General features: G+C 38.8%; 2 protein-coding genes across 2 annotated transcripts; both read right to left on the reverse strand.

The window, feature by feature from the left end:
- Positions 1-1,067: 1,067 nt before the first annotated feature.
- LOC122022566 (microtubule-associated protein RP/EB family member 1C-like) lies at positions 1,068-5,220 on the reverse strand. The gene is made up of 6 exons (XM_042580598.1): positions 4,979-5,220; positions 4,715-4,870; positions 3,005-3,111; positions 2,240-2,453; positions 2,045-2,158; positions 1,068-1,557 (listed from the first exon to the last, which is right to left on the reverse strand). Exons 1-6 carry the CDS (start codon positions 5,084-5,086, stop codon positions 1,279-1,281), a joined length of 978 nt encoding a protein of 325 aa, XP_042436532.1. The 5' UTR covers positions 5,087-5,220; the 3' UTR covers positions 1,068-1,278.
- A 3,216-nt stretch (positions 5,221-8,436) lies between these two features.
- Positions 8,437-11,617, reverse strand: LOC122024051 (probable beta-D-xylosidase 6). The gene is made up of 6 exons (XM_042582565.1): positions 10,745-11,617; positions 10,481-10,647; positions 10,188-10,285; positions 9,695-10,045; positions 9,201-9,617; positions 8,437-9,113 (listed from the first exon to the last, which is right to left on the reverse strand). Exons 1-6 carry the CDS (start codon positions 11,564-11,566, stop codon positions 8,515-8,517), a joined length of 2,454 nt encoding a protein of 817 aa, XP_042438499.1. The 5' UTR covers positions 11,567-11,617; the 3' UTR covers positions 8,437-8,514.
- Positions 11,618-13,641: the final 2,024 nt, after the last annotated feature.

Raw genomic sequence — 13,641 nt, forward strand, 5'->3', positions numbered from 1 at the left:
TTCAGAATTGATCGAAATCAAGTTGGCTCGTTTAATATTCAAGCCAATTTTATACTGACTCATTAAGTCTTATCGAGCCCGGTTAATTTAATATTATAATATTTAAAATAATTATTATTTTAAAAATAAATAATAAATTAAAGAGGTTTGTGACTAGAAGATTTTTTTGAGTTTATTAGTGGTAGAAGGTTTGAATCACAGCGGCTGCACAACATCTGGTCATTTAAATTTAATTTTTCGAACCGAGTCCATGATTAAATAGCTACAACATCTTTTGTTATTTAAATTTAATTTTTCGAACCGAACTCAAGTTCATGATTAAAAAGCTCAAATTCACAAACTTGCTCGAACTCGGGTCGAGCCTCTTTAATTCTCATGTTCTAAATAGTGAAATGTTAGCGATTTAACAGATGTATTTTTTTTAGTATACGGTTGATCACAGAATGCTAGATTGAAGAATCATCTGAGTACTTTTTGATTTATGTCTATAAAAAAAAAACTTATATGAAATTAGATCAATCGCCCTTATAAATAAATTGGATATCACTGGATATATATATCATCTGAACTAAAAAATAGTTAAAATTTAAAATTTTGCAGGCTAGTAAAGTGTGATCATAGGCAACGGACAGATATGGATAAAAGAAAATACGGTGACTTCATTGCTCGTAAATGAATGAATTTTGATTGGTTACGTGATCCGCCTCTTATTTGAGATCAACCAGATAAATTATATTGTTTTCATGAAGGTTAAAAACTGAAAACACGACGACAACAATATCTGGCAAAGTCAAAATGTATCCCGATGCTGCAAAGAAGAAAACACCTGAGGAAATCGCCCAAAACTATGGTGACGGGCAAAGAGATCGTCTTCCAAAATGATCATGCAAATCATTCTGACAGGTTTCAGATAAACGTACTCAAATCTCTCTACAAGGGCAAACAAATTGCTGGATAGATTCAAAAACAGCAGCACTAAATTAACATGGAGAGACAGGTAAGCAAATGCACTTGCTTTAAAATAAGAATTGATGAGCCAAAGAAATCACCGGAGGAAACCATCTGAGTTTATGATGATGGACAAGACAACGCCCTTATCAAAAGCTCAAGGAAATCGTTTGACACAATTTCACATCAGATGTACTCAATCTCAACAAATTGCAGGATAGATGTATAAGGAAAAAGAAAAAGAAAACCAACCGTTTAGATAACATGCAGTGGCAGACAAGTAGTTGTAGAGTACCGAGCCAATACCGTTAACTTGAAAATAAGTATTGGTCAGTAGTTTGTGAGCGGAGAGCCACAGTAATGGACGTCGGAGATGTCAGAGAACTTCTGCTTGGGGGACAGCGTGGAGCTGGCTGCCATGTCGAACTCAAGGGTATTGATATCTTTTCTCTTTGGCTTCGGCCTCTCCTCAGAGGCTTCTAGGATAGGGCTGAGAGTGCAAGGCGTTTCAGCCTGCTGCTGGTGATGCGTTATCATCGCCTGAGCTTCTGCCACTACCGAGTGACTATCATCTGCCGCATAGAGTATCTTTTGGATAGCAGCAACAATCTGTAGCACAGTGACAATGTTCATCAAACAACAGTTTAACTACCTGCATTTTTTTACCAAAAAAAAGTATCTTCACAGTTTACGTTTCTTTCCAAGTACAGAATAAAAATAGATGATCAGAATGTTAAACAGAATATTCAATATATCATTTTATCAAGCAAACTTAGTTCAGTTATGGGAATAGCACTGTAGCGAACACATTTTTGTTAAATGAACTAAAAGTTAGAAAATTTTGATAAGTTTAACACTCAAAGGAGATTTGGAAAAGCAAGGGAAATTATAGGGAACAAAAGGGAAATTTCTACATTTTAAAACCTAAATCTATCTACATATTTAGGTTTTAAAAACGTCTGGTAAGGAAATATTTTGACAATCATGAAATTTTTTAAGGCAATTGGATAATGATTAGACATTTTGATGATAATAAAATATATGATACAATTTGAAAAAGCATTTGCTTCTTTTATCAAAAAAGTATTACACTTACTGGTAAGTGCTCAATCTCAGGGTTCTGGCACAAGATTTCAATATCCCTTAATTTTCCAAAGTAGAAGTCCCTTTCTTTCTCTAAACTATCCACAAAGAGCTTCAGTTCCGTGATCTGCAATTTGCAAGCCCATATAAAGTTTGATGTTTTTTCACTATCGATTGAAAACACAATCTTATCATCCATCTAACAAACCTGCTCATCATAAGCTTGAGTTGCAGAATTTGCTGCAGGTTTTGTGACTTTATGTGAAGAATTCATAGCATGACTGTCGCCTTTTTTTGTTCCATGCGATGCTTGAGTTTTAGGGGCAGATGAGGAAGATCTTACAGATGATTGCGAAGGTGCTGTCTTCTTGTTTGCTTCTTTGCCTCCCTTGCAACCATCCCTTCGCTCCACAGCATTATATCTTTGAAAATACATTCAGATAAAAGAGATTTTAGGAACTAGCAATGTTCAGGGTCATATCAAGTTCTAGAATTTTTTTTTTCCAAAACTGGAGATTTATATTGAACTAGTTAGAACATGAGTATGCCCAACCAGTTTTGTCCCACTAAAAAACAACCCTGGAAATAAGCTACCTTAAGCCAAGTTAGATGGCAAGACTATGACATTGGATCAGCTTTTTAACTTGTATACATTTGGTAATGGTCATGCAGTTGTTTGCACAAACCATGTAGATAGATCTGTTGTTATGTTCTATGGATTGAAGTCAAGAAGACAACCATCGTCAATTTTGATGGTGAATGATGTTTTCTTAAAAAAATGGAATGGAGAAGCATGATCACAGCGTGTGCATAATATTCTCTAACGTGAAGGGAATTTCTGGGACAACCAGAGAACATAAATAAACATTTTTCTTAATATCATGTTAAGGGAATGGATCAAAAGAAAGTGTTCAGGCATTTATTAACAGTCCAAAGAAATAGATATGCAGAACAAAAATGGTTGACAAATTACTTCCCCATGATGCCACCATTGACAGAATCGCAATATCTCTTCATCCACTGCATGAACTCCAAATTATCTAATGGCCTTCCTTTAATGAGCTTGTTTACTTCGATGTGCTAACATTAAGAATATCATTCAGTATAATTTCATTAATCATAATATGCAACAAAGTTTAGCTAACTGATTCAATAACACATTATTAATTCATCAGAAGAAACAAAATGTAAAGTGAACAGGTCATATCAGTTCAGCATTCCTAATCATCATAAAGCTAGATTACAAGGAGTATACTATTTTAGCCTCTTAGTTGCATGACTAATAAGGTGGGCCCCTCTAAGTCGAGTCACAGTCAACGAGCCCGGCTAATGTGGCAATCAAGATCAAAAAGGAGTCAACACTCAGAGCTAATAAGGTTGTATGTCTCGCTCGAACGGCCTAAGCCAATTGGACTATTGATCCAGTCGGATCCTGAATCCCTCAACATCGATAAAGCCGTGAGTCGTATCAATGCTATTCAAAGCTAAGTCAAAGGTCCCCACCGAATGTTCTAGCCAATCGAAACAAAAGTCCGATCAGACATGCTAGACACACCGCTCGACCAGACCAAGCTTTTTATTTGTATGGAGGACATATGCAGACCAAGTCCTTAAGAGTGACATGCATCTTATATTTGACATGATTGCTCCTGCGAACAAGAGCCGATTGGGCTACCAAGGGGACTCGATCGGCTGACCAACAAGGCATATTAGGGGTCCATCAACTCAACAACTTAATATTCCTTTTGGCATTTTATGCGTCAAAGAAATAAAAAAATATTCCCTATGCAACTTTTAGGAAAGAAACTTCTACTCTGCAAATCACAAAAATGGTAAGCTCATTTCTGGAAAGAATGTCAAAACGTCATAAGGGTCGATCCATTTTTGACAATACTTCGAGATTCATGCAGAGAATACATCACTTTATTCTACCGCTCATTTTGCTACTATTCACTACATTTTTCCTCTTGGACACCTATTTGACTTGAGTGTCGAAATGTCTGTGCCAAAAATCCCTCCCTGATCAGATTGTTGACATTTGTTCACTTCATTCTTTATTTTTGATACGTAGGACTGCACGACATGTGCACAAAGTGGAGTCTTTTTCAAGTTAACAGTAGAGCCCAATCAAAGTCACTTGCCTAGTGTTTCATCTCCCCCAATTTCAGATAGAATCATTGCATATATATATATATTAACACAATATTGTGCAAATTCAACACTGAATTCCTCCTAAAACGTATAAAATTGAACAATTTGAATACCCGAGTAATATAAGTTGCATGAATATCAACGAAATTTCGAATAACAGAAGACAGACAATTCAGTTTTCAAAAAGATTGATTTTTTGTTTCTAACTTACATTTCTGACTTCTACTACAATAAGGTGTACTCTCACGACTTTCAGTTATCATTATGCGATAATCATATGGTTAGGTTTGAATTAGATGATCATGAAAGAATGAGTGCTCTATGGACACAGAAACAACGCATATTCGTAATCCTAAATTGTTGGCAGGAGCTTCAATCTGTATTGTAACTATTGGTAATGTGGAAAACTAAGTTTTGCTAGGGGTAAAGCATGTAAACAAACACCGCAGAACGGTCCCCTCGAAAAAAAAAAAAAAGGTAAAGGTAAGGAAAGAACAGAATGTGATGAGCATAAACGGAGGAGAAGTTAAACCTTAGTGATCTTGAGTTTGTTGAATACATCCTGAAGGACCTTGTAGTTCTGGATCATCTCGTACTCGCTTTTCGCGTCAAAGTTCACCTTGTGCATCGGCACCATCCCCGAGTGCACGGCGTCCATCAGCTGACACTGCACCGCCCCCGATGCCGCCTGAAAACCCCACCCATTGGCCACCGAGCCATCCGTTTTCAGATCACATCAGAACTTACTCGCATCTGTCGAAACATAAGATCAAATCATCAAGGGCAGACGACAAACCTCTTCGACCTTGGAAAGGTTGAGATGGAGGGTGGAGTTGATCCAGGTCAGGATCTCGTTCCGCCCGACGAAGTACGCTGAGTCCATCATCCCGATTGTTGTCGCCATTTAGGCTTCTGTGGGAGTGGGCGGCGGCGACTCAGGGCTTCGATTGGCCCTGGCGGAGATCTCCTCTGCTTAGGGCTTCGCCCTCGTGCAATAAATGGTGAACAGAAAGAAGAAGATGAGGAGAATTGGGCGGGATTTTGGGAATTTGAAATGATGGTTTTTTTTGGGGTAAAAAATAGCTGCATTTCCTGTGTGCTGGAACCTTCCAAATCGAGACTTCTCTGTCAATGTATCAGTATCACAAATCGACCGGCGGAGATAAGACGCGCGATAAGTGCATACCTTCGTCATTTAACCAATGGCAATTTGCACTTAAATATCTTAATTGGCCAAAAGACGTATGTTACTTTGGTATTTATCAAAGGACGCACTTTTTCAAGTGCACTTTCCTTTTTATCCTTATGACCAATCAAATATTTTTTTTTGTCGTTTTTTCTTTTCTCCCTCTTCTCTTTTCTATCTCCTTTTTCATCAACGACATTTAAAATTTAGTTAATTTTTTGATAACATTTTAATACATTTAGATAAGCTAAAATAAACTATGAATAGCAAATTTAAACTCCTTGCAACATCAGGAATCTACAGGAACTGAAATGGGTATAATCTGAGATCTCTAGGTCCATCAGTAGGTTTCGGTCAAAACTCACTGATGGACCTAGAGAGTTTCGATTGCACCCATTTCAGTTTCTATGGATTCCTGGTGTTGCAAGGAGTTCAAATTTGCTATCCATTATTTATTTTGACTTTTAGAATGTATTAAAATACAAGAAGAAAGAATCAGAAAAAAAAATTCATATCAGGCCCACGTTGGCCCTGATATGATTCATATCAGGCCTAACGTGGAACTTTTTTGCTGATTCTTTCTTGTTAAAATGAAACCCACTGATGGACCTAGAGACCTCAGATTACACCCATTTCAGTTCCTGTAGATTCTTGATATTGCAAGGAGTTCAAATTTGTTATCCATTGTTTATTTTGACTTTTAGAAGGTGTTAAAATATAAGAAGAAAGAATAAGCAAAAAAGCTCCACGTTAGGCCTGATATGAATCATATCAAGCCCACGTTGGGCCTGATATGATTCCATATCAGGCCCAGCGTGGATCTCACTCTATTAGGAATGCTCAACTGTTTTAGGAACTCTTCATTTCATAATGGATGTGTTTATGATTGCTCTAAGTAGAAAAATAGATAAGGGCATCAATGCATATCCTCCTACATAAATGCTTCAGCTAGTGATGAAATCAAGTGGAAAAAGGCAGTAGCAAAACGTTGAGAGTTCTCTGACAAATTATAGAATGTATAATGTTTCATTACCTATAAGAAATACATATGCAAACACTTAGAACAAATAGTCATAGTATAGTTATTGAAAAAAGAGAAGATACGTATAATTCCAATAAATAGAATTGACACAATACCAGATAGACCTAATTCTTCTATTAGCATGTAACTGCAAATAAGTCATGACTCACTTATTTCTTCTTTCTTTGTAAAAGAAAATTAATCCAGAAAATGAGATCACTTACGAGAAATAAGGGAAAAGGACAAAGAGACACCACTCCAAATTCTGAAGGCTGAAAGAAAAGTGTGTCAATTATTTAAATGGGAAAAAGATGCCAAGCAAAAGGTAGAGGAATTGCAAAAATCATTACTTTTCAATATCCAATCCAAGATATTTGAAGAGGTATTCAGCAGTTAAGGTTTTTCCACATAATTTTTCAAACCCCCAACAAAGACATACATCATGAACTGAGATTTAAGTCAAAATAAAATACTACATTGGAAATGAAGAGTTCCTAAAACAATTGAGAATTCTTAATAGAGTGAGATCCATATTGGGCCTGATATGATTCATATCAGGCCTAACGTGGAGTCTTTTTGCTGATTTTTTCTTCTTATATTTTAACACCTTCTAAAAGTCAAAATAAACAATGGATAGCAAATTTGAACTCCTTGCAATATCAGGAATCTACAGGAACTGAAATGGATGTAATCTGAGGTCTCTAGGTCCATCAGTGGATTTTGGTCAAAACCCACTGATGGACCTAGAGAGCTCCGATTGCACCCATTTCAGTTTCTATGGATTCCTGGTGTTGCAAGGAGTTCAAATTTGCTATCCATTATTTATTTTTTACTTTTATAAGGTGTTAAAATATAAAAAGAAAGAATCAACAAAAATAATTCATATCAGGCCTAACGTGAAGCCTTTTTGCTGATTATTTCTTCTTGTATTTTAACACCTTATAAAAGTCAAAATAAATAATGGATAGAAAATTTGAATTCCTTGCAACACCAGGAATCTATAGAAACTGAAATGGGTGCAATCGGAGCTCTCTAAGTCCATAAGTGGATTTTGACCGAAATCCACTGATGGACCTAGAGACCTCAAATTACACCCATTTCAGTTCCTGTAGATTCCTGATGTTGCAAGGAGTTCAAATTTGCTATCCATTGTTTATTTTGACTTTTAGAATGTGTTAAAATATAAGAAGAAAGAATCAGCAAAAAAGCTCCACGTTAGGCCTGATATGAATCATATCAGGCCCAACGTGGGCCTGATATGAATTTTTTTTGCTGATTCTTTCTTCTTGTATTTTAACACTTTCTAAAAGTCAAAATAAATAATGGATAGCAAATTTGAACTCCTTGCAACACCAGGAATCCATAGAAACTAAAATGGGTGCAATCGGAGCTCTCTAGGTCCATTAGTGAGTTTTGACCGAAACCCATTGATGGACCTAGAGACCTCAGATTACACTCATTTCAGTTCCTGTAGATTCCTGATGTTGCAAGGAGTTTAAATTTGCTATTCATAGTTTATTTTAACTCATCTAAACGTATTAAAATGTTATCAAAAAATTAACTAAATTTTAAATGTCGTTGATGAAAGAGGAGATAGGAAAGAGAAGAGGGAGAAAAGAAAAACGATAACAAAAAGTTTGATTGGTCAGAAGGATAAAAAGGGAAGTGCACTTGAAAAAGTGCGTCCTTTGGTAAATACCAAAGTAGCATACGCCTTTTGGTCAATTAAGATATCTAGGTGATGATTTGGTAAATTGCCGTTTAACCAATGATATTATCTTATCACAACTAGCAAGGAAAAGCAGACTATCTTATCACTAATTATATAATTATTAAAATGTTTTTTTTCCTCCCTAAAACAACTTTTATCCCAAAGATTTTGTTGATGTAAAATAGCTCTAAAATTTCACTAAAAGTCATGTCTTATCTTGTTAAGTCTTCTTAATCTAACGCATAAAGTTGATTCTCAATCATTTCAGATTAAAGAGTCATGAATATTTTTCTGTTTTTTTTTACCTTATCATTTTTGTTGTTTCCTTTTACAATATTTTTAAAATGATCTTTATTTTCTCATGGCACAATGGCCAATTCTTAATCGATCAATATTTTAAATAAACAGCCCTTATTAAGCTTCTATGATGAACTCATGCTCCAAATCACCAATGGTTATGACATTTGCTCCAAGAGGAACAACTCTTTTTCCATTTGCATCGGCTGTGCTGAGATGCCTGCAAGGATCTACCAAAATCTGAACCTTCGTTTCTCCTTGACCTCTTGTTTGCACCCTCTCGAATCCAATCAATTGCTTCAGTGGGAAGCCTTCACCTCTAGTTTTGGGTTTCCAAAACAACAACACTGCATGGCTTCCATCCATATCGCCATTATTAAACACAGAAACCTCCACATGGAACCTCAGAGCATCACAGGATGAGATATCCTCGATCTTCAGAGCATCTAAACCATCTTTCATCGCATATTTGGTCTGCTTGCTGATACAAGTCTCTGCAGTCGATGCTGATAATTTTATCATTATAGGTGTTGATAAGAATCTGTATGAGAAGTTTGAGTAACTCAACCCATATCCAAATTCATAGACCACTTTTCCTGTGTAGAATCGATATGTTCGACCAGGATAACCTCGTGATACATCAGCTCTCATGTGCATATCGTTCATCGGTACATGGGTGAAGGACTCAGGATACCAAGTGACAGGCAGCCGCCCACCTATTTGAACCAAGATCAAACATTAGGCATCATGACTCATACTTTACGTTAGTAACTAAAATCAAGGTAATGAATCAACAAGTTAACCTGGGTTGAAGTCTCCAAAGAGAGCTTCTGCGAGTGCTTGCCCTCCCACTTCGCCTGGATACCCAATCCAAAGAATGCTTGCGACAAGAGGATCATCTTTGGCAAAGGAAATGTCGACAGGTCCCCCGCCCATCAGAACCAGTACTATAGGATTCTTGCTGGCATTTGCGACGACACTTACAAGTTCCATCTGTTTGCCAGGCAACAGCAGGCTGACCCTATCATGATCTTCTGTTTCTTCAGTTTGGTTCAGTCCAGCCACCACAATGATCACATCTGCTTCTCTAGCAGTGTTAATAGCTTCCTCAAAGCCATACGTAGTTTGACAAGGCACATCAATGCAACCAGGTGCATATGCTGTTCTTGGCACATACATCTTGAGGCCTTCCAAAAAGCTTATTGGATTGCAAGGGACTCCTACAAATTGTTAGAATTACCATGTTATGCATATTGCACTTGGATGCAAAAGAAATTTAATCATATTTGGTAATTACCAGTGTAATCACCACCATAAATGGTTGCATCATTGGCAGCAGGACCTATTATTGCTAAAGAACCCACAGCATCCTTGCTCAGGGGAAGAAAGCTTTTGGCATTCTTGAGAAGGACAATGCCTTGTCGTGTCGCCTCGAGAGCAAGCTCTCTGTGCTCATGACTGCACACATTTTTCGGTCCTAGTCGTCGATAATGCTTCCTTGCACGATCACCGTCAAAGAGCCCAAGCCTCAGCTGCACTGAGAACAAGTTGAGGAGGGCGCGATCGATATCTTCCTCTTGGACCTTCCCCAACTTGACGGCTGACTCAGTGTATCGAAGTAGGTATGTTCCACAGTTGATGTCCATTCCTTCATAAATCAACACATGATGATCATAGTTGTACTGAGATAAGGATGAAATTGAAACTAGATAGGAAAATATCAGACTAGTGAATTCTCTCAAAATCTTTAGTATGTTAACAGGCTATAACAAGGCAAGATCAGCTCTGACCTGCTTTCAGAACATCAGCTATTGAATCTTCAGGTGAAGCGGTGTAATTCTGGTTCTCGTGGATTATTGCAACAGCATCGCAATCCGATGTAATATACCTGCATTTTTTGTTAGGTAATCAATCAATCCTCAACCAAGAGAGTAGAAGCAGAGTTGTATCAATTTGAAAGCGAGCAGGAAATGGGCCTGAGCCTTTAGTCAGTAATATCATCAGACAACTGAAGTGCATCTGTAGTGCTGCTTCAAAACCGAAGAAATTGTGAAGGAATTAATATTCATAGAAGCAGAATTACCCCTGGAATCCCCATTCTTTTCTGGCTTTCTCCAGGAGATCGCCACGAGCACAAGCGGGAACCCCATTGACTTGGTTGTAAGAGCACATGAGACAACTCGCGTGGCCTTCTTGGATGCAGCTCTGGAATGGAGGTTGGAACGTGTCCGCCATGTCCTGCTCTGTTACCTGATCAGCAATTCACAAGGAAGAACATGAGTTTCCGGCGAAATTACCCATCTTTGCGAGCAATCCGAGGAAAAAGTTGAAATTTTTGGTTAGATACCAGTGCATTGAAGGTGTATCGGGTGAAATTGCCCCATTTCTCGAGATCGTAAGCGGTGTAATGCTTGCAGCAGGCGGAGAGCATCAAGGACAACGAGCTGTCGTCGTCCCCTGCGACGGAAGACTTCTTCTGGCCCTGGAATCCCATGACGTACTCGACAGCGTAGTGGGCGGCGACCAAAGGATCCTCGCCGGGTGTCTCCTGGCCTCGGCCCCACCTGGGGTCGCGGAAGACGTTGATGTTGGGAGCCCAGAAGGTGAGGCCGGCCTGGCCGGCGGCGTGCATCGCGCGGGCCTCGACTGCGATGGCGCGGGCGAGAGCGCGCCACAGCGTCCGGTTGAAGGCAGCAGCGGAGAGGATGACCTGGGGGAACCCGGTTGCAGCACGAACAGAACCGTTGAAGGCGACGCCGGGTCCGTTGGAGGCGACGCCGTGGAGGGACTCGGACCACCACTGGTACGCCGGGAGGCCGAGGCGGGGGACAGCGGCTGCGGTGTTGGAGAGCTGCTGGATCTTCTCCGGGAGGGTGAGAGCGGCGACGAGGGAGGCGGCGCGGGCGGCCACCGGGAGCGAGGCGTTGCAGAAGGTGAAGGAGGCATAGGGCGGAGACTCGCAGGCCATCTTCGGGAGCTCATCAGAGCGGAGACTCGCAAAGCGTGAGATTGAGAGCAGGAAGAGGAATTGAACAAACGTCAGATTGAGCTTCCTCCTCCTCCTCATAGTCACCTGGATCTGTGAAAAGTTTGAGTCTTGCTGGAATGGAGAATGCCTACACCTCTCTCTCTGATTGCAACACATTTGGAAGCTTCTGAGCTTTGACATGTAGATATATAGATATGTACAGAGAGAGGATTCAATCTGTAGTAATCAACTGCAGGTGATAAGCATCAAACCTGAAAGCCTCAAAGTTAGTTACTGATATGTTCTTTAAATTTTTGTTTTTCGCATTTTAAATTGACTGTCTGATGGACAAAAGAAGAAGAAGAAAAAGAACATATTTTTATCAAATTTAGCTGGGCATGACAAAAAAAGTAGCTGAAGTGATCTAATTTAGTGGAGAAGTGGGTGGTGTTCTTATTAACAGTTATAGTTAACACCAAAATGGCACATTCAATTTCGGGGAAGCGGGTGGTGCGCTCAATGGACGGATGGATGGTATATTCACATCTCTAAAGTTAAGTACCACTAGATTTAGAGAAAGTCACATCATCTTTTTAATTTATTTCTTTTTTAAAATTACTTTTAAATCATGAACATGTAATCTAAAAGTTAAAAACTTTTTATCCTTTCAGTATGATCTTCAGCGTCGCCATTCAATCAACTTAACAATTAAGTAACTTAATTTATAGTAGAACCTTAATTAGAAATGAAAATTAACTCGGATACCATATTTAATTTTGAGAGAAGTTTGGGATTAATTAGCCAATTAACAGCACAAAGAAAGTACCCTTGCTTTCTAATCTACATCACAGTTTGCAGAGCCCAACCGATCAGACAACAGCTAATGATCTCATCGTGTAATTTCTCAAGCTGCTTCTTGTCGTCAACCTTCTCCTCTGTCTTCGGATCTTCCATGAAAACGCTTCCGTTTCAATCACCAACTTGCACTCCGAATCAACTTCATAAGTGATATGGAATGTTATAAGCGGAGCTAGAAGTGACGTGGAAGTCAAAGTGAATGAGAGGTGGTAGTCAAAGTCAAGGTGAGGTAACAGTCAGGACATCATCCTCATCAGGATTTAGTTCCTCACTCGGTGTTAAGGCCTTCAGTATAAAGATGATCAGCCTAAGGATCGATCGTGCTTGAAGGATATCCAGTGCTCCACTTGTGAGAAACTTGCCGACACAAAGTCCAATCGAAATTATAACCCACACAACATAACTCTATTTTATATCCGGTTGGCTCAAAGGACGGTCGGGCTTATATAAGCTAAGTGTTCACTCTCAAGCCGAACATCTCTATAGTTGGGTGGGCTTAATAGACCTATCTCTCCATTCAGGACCAAGACATACAGATTAAACCGAATGACCCTGAAGTCGATTGAGCAAGTGGGGTTTAGTTCTCTACTTCTACAATATTACTTTCAACTTACAGATGTCGTCCTACAATGCAGTACAACCTTTAGTATAAATCAAATCATCACAAGTCCGGTTGTGTAAGTACTCAGTGGTAGTTTTGATATAGTTAACTAAGTTAAGTTAGGTCTTATGTATTTGATCCTTGTGTTTAAATGCACAGGAGCATAGGAATACAAGAAGTCGAGTGAAAGACGTAGCTAGTGAGAAAGATGGTACGGAAAAGGAACCGACGGGCTCGGTGTATCCGAGGGACAAGATGCTGTGGAAGAATACATTGGTGGACGAGAAGATATGCACAACGTTCGAGAGACAAGAAGTCGGGGAGAAAATGTTAGAATTTAAGGGATGCCCTAAGGCAATCACCTTACGATTTTTTTTATTTATTTGATAAGTATAGATTCATTATTTGAGTTCATATTATATGTTTGATTGTCTTAAACTCATTTACTGAATGCTCGTAATATAATTCATAGAATGAGAGAATTTGTGATTATATCGCAACTAGTAATTATCTTTACATGTACAATTATGAATATATTGAAATTCTCCTAGCCGTCAAATTGATGTATTCGGATATCATCAATTCTATAAGATTAGCATGGGTTATACTCCTTGATTTGGCCAAGCAGTTATTTTCCCACTGGCTGGAGACATTGGGATGTCGAGAGCTAAACGTGGATGTTGGTTATGGTAACTAGTTCATTAGAGTGACTCACTGTAATACTTCATATGGTTCTCTACATATATATAGATATGTTTGTGAAGTACTTACTGCAGCACAAGTGCAAGTTTCCTTAGACTTGAGGTATACAAGTTAT

This window comes from Zingiber officinale, chromosome 9B (genome assembly GCF_018446385.1).
Source record: "Zingiber officinale cultivar Zhangliang chromosome 9B, Zo_v1.1, whole genome shotgun sequence".
NCBI lineage: Eukaryota > Viridiplantae > Streptophyta > Magnoliopsida > Zingiberales > Zingiberaceae > Zingiber > Zingiber officinale.